The sequence below is a fragment of the Nyctibius grandis genome, chromosome 30, assembly GCF_013368605.1.
Source record: "Nyctibius grandis isolate bNycGra1 chromosome 30, bNycGra1.pri, whole genome shotgun sequence".
NCBI classification, from domain to species: domain Eukaryota; kingdom Metazoa; phylum Chordata; class Aves; order Nyctibiiformes; family Nyctibiidae; genus Nyctibius; species Nyctibius grandis.
The window spans coordinates 4704890-4721435 of record NC_090687.1 but is presented as its reverse complement, the minus strand read 5'-3'; the positions used below and the strand labels follow the sequence as shown (position 1 = coordinate 4721435).

The 16546-nt window shown below is 36.3% G+C and overlaps 1 protein-coding gene across 27 annotated transcripts in view; it reads right to left on the bottom strand.

Moving 5' to 3' along the window:
* The window catches only part of RBFOX1 (RNA binding fox-1 homolog 1), an 853949-nt gene that overhangs the window by 69503 nt on the left and 767900 nt on the right, over positions 1 to 16546 (bottom strand). For all 27 annotated transcript variants that reach the window (XM_068420323.1, XM_068420322.1, XM_068420328.1 and 24 more), the window contains one exon: positions 12769 to 12822. In XM_068420323.1, the coding sequence (XP_068276424.1) occupies positions 12769 to 12822 (54 nt within the window). The remainder of the gene's footprint in view (positions 1 to 12768; positions 12823 to 16546) is intronic.

The following is a 16546-nucleotide window of genomic DNA, read 5'->3' as shown; positions in this document are numbered from 1 at the left end:
GTTACTACATACAAGAAGATTTAGCGAAGATTACATCACTCTAATCCATTGTGCACTTAGCTTCCCAGGCAAAGCAGCTCTTCTTTATACATATTTATTAGACTGTGTTTCCAATAAGAGCCTCTTACTGCTTTTGGCATCTAAGTACCAGTTCACACATTCTATAATACTATTTACCAAAAAAAAAAAACCCCAAACCAACCCACAGAAAAAAGTGAATAAAAGCTAAAAATATTTGTGTCCCATTTTGTCTATATTATTATAAAATGTGATTTTATTACTCTAATCTAAAACTGCATTGTTAATTAAATTCAGTGATGGTTATTTCATTTCCCCTTTCTCCCAGTACAGCTGGATGTTACATAGCCCAATCTTCTCTCAGTCATTCCGATCACTGTTTTTCTTTGTACCTTTTGCAACAGCTATTATTCCTATACACTTAATTCCCCTTCCATACACAATGCATGAAGAAAACTATAAGGCTGCATCTCTCATGAACATATCAGGAGATTTGCTAGTGTATCAAAGATCCTCATAAACAATCCATATCTGCTCTTGATTTGCTGTTCTAAAAGTGTAATTTAATACTGGCCTTTCCAGACAGAAATAGCATTATCTTTGTTCTGGTCTGAAATATTGTTCAATTATGGGTTATTTAAAAATGTGTCACAGAAATGGATCAGAAACACCTAACTAAAAGGCCACTGTTGTACAATAATAGCGTATGTTAGCTTCTATTGTCCCATCTGACTAGGGAATTTAAAGAGAGTCTCTTGAATACATAATAGTTAAGTGTTCTTTTAGCCCTGCACTATCTATAGTCAAAATACACAGCCTTAGTATGCTTTTAAATATGCCTTTAATTCCAAAAAAAGTGCTTCTTGAGTGCCTTCAGTTGTTTGGGATCTTTCTATAAACGCAATAATACTCCTTCAGATTTTAACACAACCGTTCATGGATGGTTGTGTTGACACATTGAATTGTTTCATCTCTTATTAAGAAGGAATAAAGTAGCATCATCCAAAAAATACACACCCGCTTTCTTCCAATGTGTTAAAAATACAAACAAAACCTATATTTAATTCCCTCAAAATTATATACGGATTTTCACTTGAACAAGAGAATTGCATGGTAGGGAGGAGAATCTAAAGTAGTTGATGTCCAAATGTCAGTTCCGTAGGTCCAAATCAGTATCTATATTACCTTGTGACAGAAAACCTGAAATATATTCAATTACTGAATAACCTGTGTATACTTTCTACTGGTAATGAGAAGGAGAACCTGTGCTCTATACGTACACTTATGTACTAAGTCCCTGGCCCTCATATAACCTCATGCAGGTTATTAAAAACGGGGCAGGGGGAGGGGGAAGACTGGGGTGGTGGAGGTACGTGTCTCTAAGATATTTTATGGGATCTCTTTATTCAAAAATTCTATTTAAGATGCCAATTTTCCTTCCATCACTTTTCTAAGCATAGTGCATGTTTCTTTATTACCACCTCTCTTAGAGTGTCACCAAAACACTCAGTGAACTTAGGCAATGACTCAGGGAACAGCAATGCATGTTACAACATGTAAAACAGCTGCAATAAAATACTCTTCACAAATATAATATAAAAACAATTAATCAGCTGCAGACATTCCTTATCTTTTAACCAAAATGAAACTACTATGTCACACAAACTCAACTGCTGCTTGTACCAAAATATATAACGAGCCTAGGCCTAGAGAGTTTACCTGTGCTTGTTAGTGAATTTTTATCATTGGCATCCAAGTGTAAATCCTTATTCACATACTGTCACCAAAAAATCTAAAACTGGAAATGCACTATGTAATCATGTCAAAAACTGGAGTGATACTGTTAGTACTGCCCATAACTGTAACCTTCCTACAAAATATGTTTACTATATGAGAGAGATATATATATACACACAAATTCAGGTGCACATAAATTGATATTCAGTGATATTCACTGCCATTATCTAACACTCAGAGATGTGTCCCACTGAAGTTGTTCAGGACCTTTGAAAATCAAATCTTTATTCCTAATCTTTCTCGGTCCTCCTAGTAGACTAAAAAGTATGTAAATGATAGTTACTCCTGGTTCACTGTAACTTGATCTTGGTTCATTTGTAACTTTGAGAAACAAACACGAGAGAAATTCTGAAGTATAAATAAAAACTCTGAGCTGGTATTACACTATTCTTGAAATAGGATACTTGAGAATATAAAAAACAAATTTATATTCTGCTGATAACTAAAATGGGTCACATTCATACATCTGCCTGATGAATAAAGACTGCAATATGAATAGAATCACAGAATAAATGAAACTGAAGCCTTTCTGCTCAAGTATGAACACTACAGTTTCACCATGGCCCTGGAGGGATTACAAGTAGATGTGTTTATACTTTATCCTCTCATATTGCGTCAAGACACTATTTTCTGTGTAAATTATCTATTTCAGTAAATCGATAAGACAGAGATGCAAATCTAATGCAATTAGATGCAGAGATGCAAATTACTAATCCCTCAGTTCTATTTGCTTACCCTAATGGATGTTGGTTTTAACTTACAAATAAAATTCTATTCTGAACGACAAGCTGAAAATACAAAAGAGCAAAAATTGAATCATCATGCATGATCCTGGCTTTAGTTAGTCTACTTCTTCCCTAGCCCATTTGGTTTCCAAAATTTCAGGACCATGAAAAAACATTACAAAAATGATAACACAACGTTTCCAAACTTCCCAAAACACTCACTTTTACTAGAAGCAGTTCTATGCTTGGACATTTCCCCTAAAACAATTTTCATAAAGAAAGTCTGACAGTGCCAAACTGACAGAGATTGTGTAAAGCACAGCTTCATCTCAGCTACCTCCACAAATGAGTAAACAAACGAAAACTCAGTATTTTGAAATTTACTCTCAATAAGTATTATGAAATGCAATTATGATGCAAATGTATTGGGGATTCTGTCATCTAATGCCCAAAATGGGAAAAAAAAATGCAGAAGACTAAACAGAAGACATTAGCTATGTGTTTGGAATACAATTCAACATAATCTTAAACTGCTTTAGCATTAATTTACAGATGTAATCAAGGTTTAACACACAGCAGAGTTGTTTTCCATTCCACTAACTGTATTAACTTTACATTTCATATATTATTTTAATACTTTGCATTTCAGTATAGTTTGTCTGCCTGACTGTCCATCCTAACGCATGGATCTTCCTAACTTTGTTATTCTTCTAATCAGAGGAATTTATTCCTATGCGTAACTGCTACTCACTTATCTAGCATTACAAATATCCCACCCAGTCCTGAACAAACAAGTGTTTTAGTGATGACCTTGTAGTTTGTCTTAAATCTTCCTCTGAGTGATTCTTAAGCCATTGCTTTTTTACATATATCCATCGCTGGTATTTGAATTGCAGTGTCAGTTTTATTCTATCAGGTAACCACCATGCATGTTGTAGCCTAGACCTCAGGTCCAGACAGGGCACACCCAGGCTGACCTCTGGTGTCAAGTAATTGGTGAGACAGTAGTAGTAGCTATAACAGCTGGTTTTATATCTGCCCTCTAAACCTACATCATACACAGTCTGGAGAGTTTACTCTGAACCGGGTTTAGTCTTGTCTCCTGAAGCAGACAACCCCACCACACACGGTTCAAAGCTGTCCATAAGCCAATCTGCATGACATATGACAGTCAGTGTGCACGAGGAGCCTCCAGTACAGCTCCCAGTGCAGTTTCTTGATAACAGAATCTATTTCACATCTACTAAACCTGCTCTGCAAACCTCAAGCCAGCATGTGGCAAGTGGAGATAATTTTCCGATTTACTTAAAAACAACGCTAATGCTACAAACTAATGTATTAACAAGAGGTGGCCAGGGAGACTGTTGTGGAAAAAATATCTCAGTATAATCTTTATAATTAGACACTTCTAGGCTGCCATCATATTTATTTAATTTATTTTTGGTCCGTCACTAATCAGGAAGACATAGAACACATTTTCACTAACCACCAGAATGACGTTTAAATAAGAGAAGTCCAAGCATTACTTTTCCTCAAGAGACTCTCTTTGTGAGTAAAGCACAGTACTTAACTTCCTTTTTAGCCCTTTAAAAATTGATCAATTACATCCACAGTAAAACACATTTGAACAAACATACAAGAAGTTAGAAACAATGTAATAAACAAAGAAAGGACAGTACAACCCCTGCTTGATCAGAATGCTTTCTTGTGTTTTATTTAAGTAACATTTAAACAAACAAGACAAACTGCCCACTAGGTGAAATTAGGAGAAACATGGAAACATGGACAGATAAGAGCTGCTGTTATTCCCTCAACGTACGCACACACACTTGGTGCCAGCAAGACTGCACCCGGAATACTGCATCCAGTTTTCAAACCTACTGCCACTCCAGTTCACTGACACGTGGAGAAACTGGAGAGGATACGTTGGAGTGAAATCAAGATGGGCAGGGGTCTAGAGCTCGTGTTCTGTGAAGAGAGGCTGAGGAAACGGAACTTGATTAGTCTGGCAAAGAGGAAGTTAAAAGGCAATCTAGTAGCTTTCTCTACTTGAAGGGAAGTTACAAAGATGATGGAGCCAGAATCTCACTGGAACGGTAGCAGATGATAATACAAAAGGTCAGTGGCCACCAACTGTAGCTTGGGGGGCTTAGGCTGGACATTAGGAAAACGTTTTTCACTAGAAGGGCAGTGCAGCACTGGAAAAGGTATCCAAAGAAGATCATAAATCTCTATAGAGAGATGTATACAAATTCATGGCTCACCTGATCTAGCACCGGTGTTAGTCCTGCTTCAAAAAGAAAGTTGGACTGCATGACCTCCAGAAGTCAGTCCCAACCCACATTTCTATGATTTTGTTAAGAAAATCAGGTCCAGTATCAAAAATCATATTTTATGGGTGTGAAATGTCCAGGTTAGAGTACGATCACCACTGCATTCCACAATGGTTATGCTAGATCTATGGAGGGGGGCTGCTCAAACGTATTATACCAGCTCACTAAGTAAAAGAGAAGGACAACAGAAGAATGCTTTTTCAAACAAAAGCAGCCTTAAACTAAACAAAGGTATGTATCTGAGATGAGTGGGACTACTTGAGTAGTTGGCAACTCAGCTGAACAGACCATTTGACTACAAAACTAAATGTCAAGATGTAATCTGAATGCTTTAACTCAGTGGCCATTGACTGTAATGCAAGAATGTGACCTTCATATTTCCCCTATAGTCTCAGCCATCTTGCTGTCATTTGGGTGCCATTTTGACATGTTGGATATAATTTAAAAAATAACATTTTCAAAATCATCAAAAGTGGGTGCCTAAGGTAAAGTACAAGAAGTCTGCAAGCATGATACTCTTCCCACAGGTGTTATCCTAGTTTCCAACCATTTGCAGCTCAAGGACTTCCTAAGCCCAAAGCAGCTTCTGGGTATTTAATAATGGTCGGTGGATTTCCCTCCCAGGAGCTAACTATAACGTACTTTTAACACACGTAGTGTTCTGTGCTAGAAAATAAGGTACTAAATCAAGTAAGTTGAAATCATAATCACACGTTTAATTATGATTATACCTGGTCCTATATTCATCCACTGACTCACAGAATATGTGTTAAAGTAGAATTCTGGTTTACTCACACACAGGAATTTATCATTCCAAGACTACCTCATACACATTATTTTATCTTTGGGTCAGATGTTATAAAAGGAGCAAGTTTATCTAAAGAAAACAAGAAATTTTCCTAAGTGCTACCCAGCAGCACTACCACTGAGGAAATTTATTACCTAGCAGTTCAAAGGGAAAAAAAGCAGGTTTTTGAGTTAGGAGCTAAGAACGAGGAAAGGTATCTTACTCCTTTGTAAAAAAACATGCAAGGCACACAGGAGGAACAGAGGCTAGTGAACTTTCGCCATTCATTGGCCCTACTTCCTTCCTTACAATAGCTATTTAAATAGACTTTTTCTGTTGTTCTATGTATAACTTCATTTCTACACATTTTTTCCATCCTGAAATAGCCAATATAACGATTCTTCACCCTGCCTCAACTTTGTGCTTTGCATCCATGACAGCTCTATCAACTTGTTGGCACTGTTCTGTCATCTCAGAGAATGCTTTGTCTACATACCGTGACTACTGATAGGACTTCTAGAAAAACCTTCAGCATCAAAGATCTGACCTGTCACTGGAGAATGGTATAAGGCTGCTGATACTGCACCATAGTGGGGATGCAGCACTAACTTACACTTAACAACTCCAAATCCATTGACTCCAAGTAGTGAGACAGGGTCAGCGTGGTTTTGCTGTGTAGTCACCTAAGACTAGTTCAAGTGGGATACCTCAGTAGTATTAACTCAGGCGGATTTGCAGAAAATGCAAGACCTCCATCTCAGTAAGACGGTACCAACAAGCAAACAGATCCAAACGCGCACCCCCCAACACCTCCTTTCGTCTGTTTTGAAAGAACTCCAACTTTCACCAAATATGCAGTTTCTTTTTTTCCAGATTCTATTTGTGCACAAATTCATCACAAGCCAGTATCAAATGATTCCTCTATACCAGACTGTGGTCAAATTCCCAAACTTTTACATTGAAGAAGCAGGAACTCCCTTCTTAACGATTCTCTATCTTCTGGTATAAAGCTCTAAATTCAGTTCAAGATTTACCATGAAATAATCAAGTGTATGATATTTCTTTTAGAGAACACATAGGAATAGTATCAAAGCCTAAGTGTATACTGTGTTATTAAATATACATCCAAACAGAAGAAGCATCTTTAAAAGGGTAATGCTGGCAGTATCTGTGATTTTCTCTTTAAAATGTGCAGATTTTGATACAACAATAAATATAGGTTGATTAATCTTGCTCCATATTTAAATGTACAACCAATTAACTAAATTAATCTTTCAAAAAATAAGTCATTGGCATTATTCTTTTAATAATCCTTGTTTAGTTTCCACGATGATATACATTTTAATGAAAAACTCATTATAATGTAGTATGAGGCATAATTAATTCTGGAAGACATTTTCGAGTAAATAGCTAGTACAGATGCTGAATTCCATTTTCCTACTGGCTTTATTAATCTTTCATAAACCAGTATTTCTGCTATAATGGCTTATAACAGCTCCGCAGAAGTTTTAGAAATTCATTACCTGTCATCAGTGGTGTTAATCTAACTAGGATGTCATCATTTGTATGATGGTACTTTAACATTATGATTTTTGAAACAACAGTTACAGCTTTGTTTTATGCTTGAAAAGGAGCATCTATATCTAACAGATGGAATATTAAACAATAATTATTTAATTTTTCTGTAGTCAGAAAATGACTTAAACTGTTTCGCTAACAACATTGAGAATATGTTTATTTAGGAAAATTTCTTTAGTCAATGACTAAGTTCAAAATCTAAGTGTATGTAATCAAATTGTAAAATGAACTAATCTACATAGTGACAGACAGCCAATTTTGACCAAAATTATGCTTTATGGATATGGTGCAGTGAACTTTTACCCTAGGAATAGAATTGCTGTACAAGCATGTAATTCAGCTTCACAAACTCCAAGCATCTTCACTGAGAAGTGTTTCTAGGGTATTTGCAGAGCTTATGCAAGAGTCATTTAAATTCAAAGAGAAACACCAGAAAGATGAAATGAATCCCAGGTGCTCTTACACTCCAGAAATAGATGCTTTAAGACATGAACAAAGAGAATTAATGTTAGCAAACGTACAGGAATCCTCTCTTCCCCTGGATTCCTCTTATTTAAGTGCATGTTTATAAATATAGTACTATGGTATTTCTTCACTTCTTGATTATATATAACGTTATATTTCAAAGTTTTAAACAAACTTGTGAAAGGAAGTTTGTTACAAAATCTGCTTCTTGGAGGATACCACTAGCTTCCAAATCCCCAGGCATCTAGAACTTCTCTGTCTTCTGAGGTCACATAAAATAGTCAAAAGCACAAGCTCTTCCTCTTTCTTTCATTTTAACTGATGGGGAAAATTTTCCAACACCTTGGAATGATTATTAACTGCCCAACAAACTGGGTGCCCCTAACAGTCCTCACTGGGTTAAGGCTATTTATGAAGAGAATACAACCACTCAGCTATGTAGAAGGACTCTTAAAACTAGCTTCTAAAAAACTTGTAGCACTTCATGACTATTCAGGAAAAATAATATATAATTAGTCGCTTAAGGAGACTAAAAGGAGAATGAGATCTCTATTACTTGTCATTGCGTGTTCTAATGGTTCTTTACCAGTCTTAAGTCCTTTCTTTCTTCACTGGCAACTTACATTTTGAAATTTTTGAAATACTGTTTGTTGGTTATGACCCAACAAGAATATTTTCTCATGTGGGTCACTGTGAATTCAACTGTTCCCTGAAAGAAGATTCAGTAGATTTACAGGTAAGTTCTGTAGCATCTTTTCCCCCATCTTGCATACTAGAACTGTCAAAAAGAAGCCTCTCCAACAGGTTTGCGTCCTAAAATATTTTTTCTGCCATTTACAAGGACAAAGTGTTTTAAAACTGCCTTAGTGTGTCTCAAGCTATCTGCCTTAAACGACTGATCTGTTGTAGTAATGCGGGTGCAACAATATTCTACGTACCATTAAGGAGAGTGCAAGACATTGCTCAAAAACTCATCGTTCCAAAAACCAAAACAGAAGAATACCAAAAATATCTGCAATAACTGAAAGGAATAACATGGAACTTTACTTTCAGACTGCCCGAGGCTGAAAGGAAGGCTAGGTATTATAGATAAAATGTACACTATCTAAAAATAAATAAGCAGGTAAAAATGATATTATAACAAACCAAGGAAACAAAGAATGTAACAACTTACAGTAAGAAAGTACCAGAGTACTCCTAGTAAAGAAACCAAAGTGCAAATCTGTATTTTGCCAGCCATAGATGAGTGTATGGGGGAAGATAACATACACTAGATTAACGTAGCAAAATTACGGGTCACTATGGGATGGATTTAAAATTGGATGGATATACAAATAAATGAAAAATTTGTCCCAGTTTACATTAAGACTTTGTGAGACAAATCATACAGTGCTTCTTACAAATTTCCTCATTAGGACCTGCCTAAGAACTTGATAAATAGTTTACTGGAAAAGATAAGCTGAAATGGAAATGATAACTTCATTAAGCATTTTTTGCTCATAAGGAGGAAAAGCACCTTAAATAGTATTGGTTTATTTACTAAAAGGAGACTATGGGGACATAAGTCAATTTTTTAAAAATTACCTATCAATTATGATATATGGAAAAGTGGAATTCTGTGAAATGCTGAAAATTATAAATGAAAAAGATCACCGTCCTTTTGTTTTCTACGAAATGTCATTTTAGGACTTCCCAGCGGACCCGTGGGACGGGCAGGAGGTGTCCCAGTTAGCCAGTTCACAGTCCGCAGTCGGCTGTTAGGGAGACTTGCTAGGCCTCGGAACTTCAGCAGCAGTCTTCAAATCGCCCTTCATGAACATGTCACTGGAAATCTATATTAATGCTACCACATGCCCTAAATAGCCGTATTTCTGGAGCGTTCTAATTTACTACAGCATGAGCATTTCAAAGTCAGAAAAACAGTCTTAGAAGGGCTACTCAGGAAGAAAAATCTATAGTATTTTGTAAATACATAGTATTTTCCAGTCCCCAAGTAATACTTTAGTTACATAGTGCCTGTTGTGCATCTGCTATGTATCTTATAGTCTCCATTTTTATCTGTCACACATTTCCTCAATAAAGGTTTTCTTTTACAGAAGTGTACACTCAGAAGAAAAGCAGAGCTATAACAATCATGTCACTGGTCCTACTGTTTACCATTATCTTCAAGGTTTTAGGGTTGATTTACATTGTGTTCCTCCCTATTTGACTTTAATTGTCTGCTTCAAGTTGTCAAGACATAACTATATCTTAGATTTGCATTGCATTAGGGGATCTTTTCCTTTCTCTATTGATCTTGTCTTATAGAGTAATTTAACTCAATTCTAATTTTCTTTTGCATGTGGGGTGCTCTCCATCCAAGGAAGTGAGTTATGTGTATTCAAGTGGTGCATCTTATGAATCTTGTTAAGCTTTACCGCCTTATAGCCCGCACTGATGGAATATTTAATCACAGAAATGAGTTGGCAGATATGATGTACAATACGGCTAAGCCTTGCGGCGTGTGTCTTCACTGGCAATTGAGAAACGGGTGAATTTGCCATTCATCAGTGCCATCCTGACAGCTTTGTATAACCTTCTGGTTTTTTACTTATTTATGAAGATTAAAGGTACTTTAAATCAACAGTTTCTCTGCAAATGTATCATCTTTATTTCAGAAGTGGCCAAATTTTTCAGCATTTATTAGGACTAAAGGAACTTCTTGCACTGACTATGAAAGAGTTGGTGCAATTTTAACATGACAGTGTTGGAGACAATAATTAAACCAAATAACTAGAACTTTGACTGACTTAAAAATCACATTTTTAATTTTATAATCTTCAAAAGTGCAATTGCTTCTTCTCCAAGTAAGGTGAGGGGGGAAACCCAAAAGGAAAGATGTGTCGCAGTATTCCATTACGGCATGCAAGAACTGCATTGCTCTTTTACTGTTTCATTTTCTACGGACTTTTAAGAGATCTGCACAAAGCTGTTGGTTTGGTTTTTTTTTTAACTAAATTGCTTAAAAGAAAGTTTAAATGTCTGAGAAAAAATTATCTTTTTGTCAATACAGAAAATATGCATTTGATATGCATAGAAAAAAAAAACAAACTGCCTGCATGTATAAACAGAAAAAAAAAATCGGAAATACATTAAGTATCTTGATAGAACTTTCCGCATACGTGTGGTGGAGTTCATGTCATAATTCATAAAATTAAATTAATACTCTTCTAATGGTAATTAAAGATTCTCATTAAGAAGGGCAAACACCTCCCTTGTGTTGGCAATAAAAATGCACTTGGGACTTTCAGAGGTTATACAAAAAAAATCAATAACCTGCCATTTTATAATTAAAAGACAAAATAAATGTTAGGGAAAAGTCCAGTAAATTAGGAAAATTACCTTCAGGAGAGATTGAAAATATTGATTTTAATTTACAAACTATGTGAACTCTTCATGCCCTACTTCATGAGACAATTATAAGTCAGACTGTTAATTCTGCATACGTATTAGAAAATTGATTACTGTACTATGGGAATATTATTATATTTGTCATTAACACAAAGTCATTTATATAAAATGACTAATAACTCTGACTTTCTAATTTATGCAGGTTCAGGGTTGGTTCACTAACTACTCGAATGAGATCAATGTTAAATTCCTGTTTTCAATGGAGGCATACATCAAGGAAGGAAATAAATTCTGCCTACACTAAATATTGCAATTCCATGAATGCCAAGTTAGTATTTTTATTATACTGTGCCATTTTTACCCTAATTGGAACATTTTTATCTATCTTAGTAGACGGCACTGGATGTATTACAGGCAGCTTCTTTGAAATAAATATCTGTTTGTAACAGTAGTCCTATTTAACAATTTTTATCTCTTGAAGTCCCTTGAACTAAGGAAAGTTTTTCAGCTTTGTCTAGTGGAGGCTTGAATAACTCCCTGAATGGAGGTTCCCCAGTGTCTGTGGGCAACCTCTTCCCATGCTTAACCACTGCCTGTGAAAACTCCTAATTTCCGTTCTTTACTTGCTGTAAAGAATGTATTCTACAATTACCTCTTTATTCTCAGTTACCTAAGTGTGTGACAATGGATGAATATTTTTGTTTTTTAAAACATGGTTAAGTACTTGTATCCAATATACACACACTCCGACAACTGAAAAACAGATCCAAATGGAAAACTGAAAAATTCCCAGTTTCCCATGAAAGTCATGGAAGACTCATATATGATTTTGGAACCTAAGAAAGGAAGGCAACTTTATCACCTATTAGAAACATTTGCATTTACAGTGATTATTTCTGTCTGAGATGTAAATTATTTGCTTTCAAAAATGGCTTTTTTTGCACTTGCTAGTGATTATGTTTACGGGCAGAATTAAAATTCTTCTGAAATCAACTGGGTTTTGGAGTACAACCATGTTTGTTTTCAATACTGTTGCTAAAGCACATTTAGAAACCGTTGCTAGCTGTGACTGACTTCCAGCAGAAAGACGACTGTATCTCATTAACTCCAAATTGTAACCAGGATCAGAATTTGGTCTCAGTGAAGACTCAAATAATAATATAGATTTAAAATATAAAAATTTTAAGAAACTGCATAACTAAATATAAAATTTAAAGAAAAATGTTCAAGAAAGAAATTATGAACACAGCTACTCTACACCTGTATGTATCTATGTGCATGTATATACACAAAATATATATTTATAGATAGATTTTTTCGTTGTTGTTCACTGGGCTTAAATAAGTCCTGGAGGAAAGCGACTGTACTGAAATATAAAATAAAATATAAATAAAATATGTATAAAATAAAATCTCATGTAAGACTTGGATATTGTGGTACATTTCATGTTATACTATCTACTTTCCAATAAAAAGTTATTCATATATCTTTTATATAAACTTTCCTATGCCCAAGTAACTTAAAATCCTGCATGACAAATCTGTAAATTACTTGCAGATAACGTGAATCAAACAGAGAAACTAAACCTCACACCAAACACATATTCTGTACTTTTGCATGTTTTAAAGAACACTAAAATAAAATATGGCACGGACAAGTATAGCGTAATCCTTACCTGCATAGAATTCTGGACTATAAACTGCACCAACAACTGGATTTAATTTCCAGCCTGCAGCAAACAAAAACATAATGGAGTTAACATAGTAAGTAGTGATAATAACAATAACGACTTTTAAATTTCATTTTTGTATATAAGTATCCAGAGAAAGTGGCTTCAAAAAAGGTCATTTTAATGAAAGTTTTATAGGCATTTTACATTCCTGATCTTTAATATCAGACTCTGAAGTATGGAAATAAGTAATGAAACAAGGCATTCTCTGGACATGTAGTACTGAAGTAAATTATCAGGTGACTTACCTTGGCTGCAATGCACAGTTGCCACGGACTTATTCATTTAAGTCATGGAATTAAGTCAGAACTAGTTCAGATATCCCTGTATCATGTAGTACCAGAGTAGATGAGTTCTTTTTCACTGCATCAACTCTCTGGTTACAAGCCAGAGGGGCCAAAACAGTTCATTTGCTGGACACAAATGTTTCTGATAAGGATGTGTTAGCGTAGGTTACAAGGCAATCAAATAATCTGAGCATTTTGATTCTACTCTGGGAACAATGAAAGCGTAGACACTGTATAGAAATGTCTATTGCGACATGAAAGAGATTTGTGTGCTGTGGGATCCCAGTCAAATGCCAGGGACTTTGTTTCTACCTGCATTTGTACATCAGACTGTCTGCACTGAAACAAGATGATTACAGGCAGTACCAAAAGTGACCGTACCACCGGCATTTACAGCTGATAGATGCTGTTTGCACATTGCTACGAAGTAGCTGGCATGTAAGAAAATGCTGCAGTCACATTCTGCAAAGCTCTTAAGTGGTACAAATGCAGCCACTGCCTTTGTCTTAAATAATCACTGTCCTCCCACAGCTGGCATAAACCAAAGCACAGAACCAACAGATATTCTGCATCGTCTATTCTGGCCAAACTCCAGATAATTGCCGTTGTGCCCTTGAACCCTGTGCAGCATTTCTAGGTACGCCTGGAGAGCACAGGTTTGCTGCAGAAGCAGGGCCTGTGTTCAAAGCATATGGAATGCTAAAGACAATGATGCTCGAGGAACTGACGGGGAAGGGGTAAGACAGCAGCGGGAGAGAACACTGCCAAACTCATCAGCGTTCTCAGCTGGGGTAAAGCACCAGTTATTGTGCTTTGCTCAGCCACAGCTGGATCCACTCCCAGTTAACTCCAAACTCCATCGAAACAGAACATCCCCCACCCACACCTTTTAAGTGTTTGAACAATTATTTGAACCACTGGGACTGAAAAATTAGGGGTTTTCCAAAAGCACACTTGAATCAGAGGAGTGGGAAGCACCATTTGTAAATGGGAATAAGGAAAAAACCCTGAGCAAAAGCATCTCAAACTCTAGAATTATGGTATTTTAAATAGATCCTATAACTATGCTGCTGGAAACAAAATACAATCAAGACAGGGACAAGAAGGCTTTTCAGAATTAGAAGAGCCAAGACTAGAAGAATTTAAATGCAAACTGTATTGTGGCTTGTTTCCGCCTTGGCCATATCATGCAATGCAAAAGCACAGTAGAAGATCATAAAACCATAATGCATTGTAAGACTGAAAAAGTGTAATACAAAATCTCAATAATAACAAAAAAGGAAAGCTATTCCTACTCTATAAAATACTGCTATCTCTATCTGATGCACAGTAACTATTTACCAGTAATTAACTGTTCAGTAACAGAGGTGAGGGGTGTTTTTGAAATGCAACTCCTTAATAAGTTCAGAGTGAAGAGCAGCATTGCACGCAATTGCTGTGCAAAAGTAATTGCAGTTGCTATATGTATCTAAAAGACAATTACGGAAGCTGAAAAATGGCCAACCAAGAAGGGTTACAATCACTTTCCTCCTGAAGATATCACTGGATTTTTACCTGACCCTTCAATTTTACATACTATAGGATTATATTCAGGAATGTCGCAGTATAACAAATACTTTTAGCCAAATTTTGTGTGATAGAAAATCATCCAAATTTTGAGACTTTCAGTAAAAATCCAGTTTTTTATAGCTTATGGAATATTTAATATCTCAAATTCATTCCTTCCTCAAAAGACCAATGATCAACGCCATCCAAAATGAAAGATTGGATTGAATTTCAGATCTGTCAGCTTTCGCTGTCGAAGAAGCTGACAGACACCTCTCGGCTTCTAAGTTACACTAAGAGCACCACAATTTGTCTGAGAGGAAGAAAAAAAATCTTGGAAGAGGAAGATTGTTCTTCACAGCTGAAAGCCACTCTCATCTTTCAGTTCTTTACCTCTCTCACAGTGATGGCTGTCTCATCTAACTTTTTGAAGTTTACACAGGAAATACTTCAGTTGTCATGAAAATAACAGTAATTAAATTTAACTTTATCTTGTCAGCTAGCAATGTGCTGGCCCATAGCTGTGTGGGTTAATCAAGTGTGACAGGAGTCGATGTACCCAAGCGAGCATCTGCCAAGTAACCCTACTTCAGCAGCCGGAGGAGGCAAATTCTCTGCAGTGGGTGTAATTTTGTGCATTTTTCTTACTGTCATAATATTCATCTCCTCCTCAAGTTGAAACTAGAAAAGCTCAAAACTTAAAAACCGAACAAGGAAACAAACAACCCCTCTGCCTGCCCCAAAACCCCACCCCGTACAGTCATCAAAAGAAATACAGGTTAAGTATGCCAACAGGACAGAAATAATCATACTGCACAGTGTAACAAGCTTTGGTAGAAAGTGGGGCACAGCAATGCAGAGAGGATTATTTTCACTTCACAGGCCTGACAGGCACCCGTGGCCGGAGGAACGCTTTGTGGGAAAGAAGCCCTGTGACACCATTTGCTTTCCTCCTGCTTGCAAACAGAGGGGAGGAAAGGGGAGTGGGAGGGAATTCAACTGTGGTAATAGTCACTACCTGGGAATTTGAATCTAAGTTTAGATCAACAGAAGGCTCAAATTCAAGACACCACAAGTATAAACATTAAAACGTACGTAGCCCTCTACTGATCACTCTTTCATGTTCCTCATTCATCGCTGTGGTTCTTTGAATCTACTTGCACATAATTCTCTGTTCCCTACAATGCTTGGATGAGCATCCTGAATTGTAACACAGGCATCAGAAAAAAGTATAACTGTGAACAGGATAGGTTGGAACATCTAAAAATGTCTCTGAAATAGCTTTGCCAACAAGTAGAACTCCTGACACTGAATTTATTTGCAAAGAAAAGGCAGTTCTACCTCCAAAGCATGTGAGGTCAGCCATCAAAATCATCCTGTCTGATAACAAACTCGCACAAAAAAAGCTCTCCTAGCAACAGAGTATTTATTAACTGCTCATTTAAGGAATCATCAAAAGTCACTGGAAAGCATACTTACTTTAAAAACCATCTAGGACACAAAATCAAACCACTTATTTGAATGAAGCTGCATATATTAAAAAAGTCTAGGTTTTTGTGCTTTGAAGTCTACTGACTTTTGCAATCATACCTACAACATGAGCCCAGTTATCAAACAACCGGCAGTATTCAGGAATGAAAGACAAAACAGAGCGTATCTTATTTTTAAATTACAACAAATCTTAGTGCCTGATGTTTTCATATAATACAACATGTCACCCAACTACATTTTGAATACCTGCCTATAGCACGTCAGTCACCACATACTCCTTGAAAAACAAAGCTACACATTAAAAAGTAAGCGGTTCTGAAGAGACAGGCATGTGCAAACAAAAAGTTTCTGGCTATCTGCATCAGAAGGATCTTGCAAGTGTTAATATGCTTGTAGAAGAA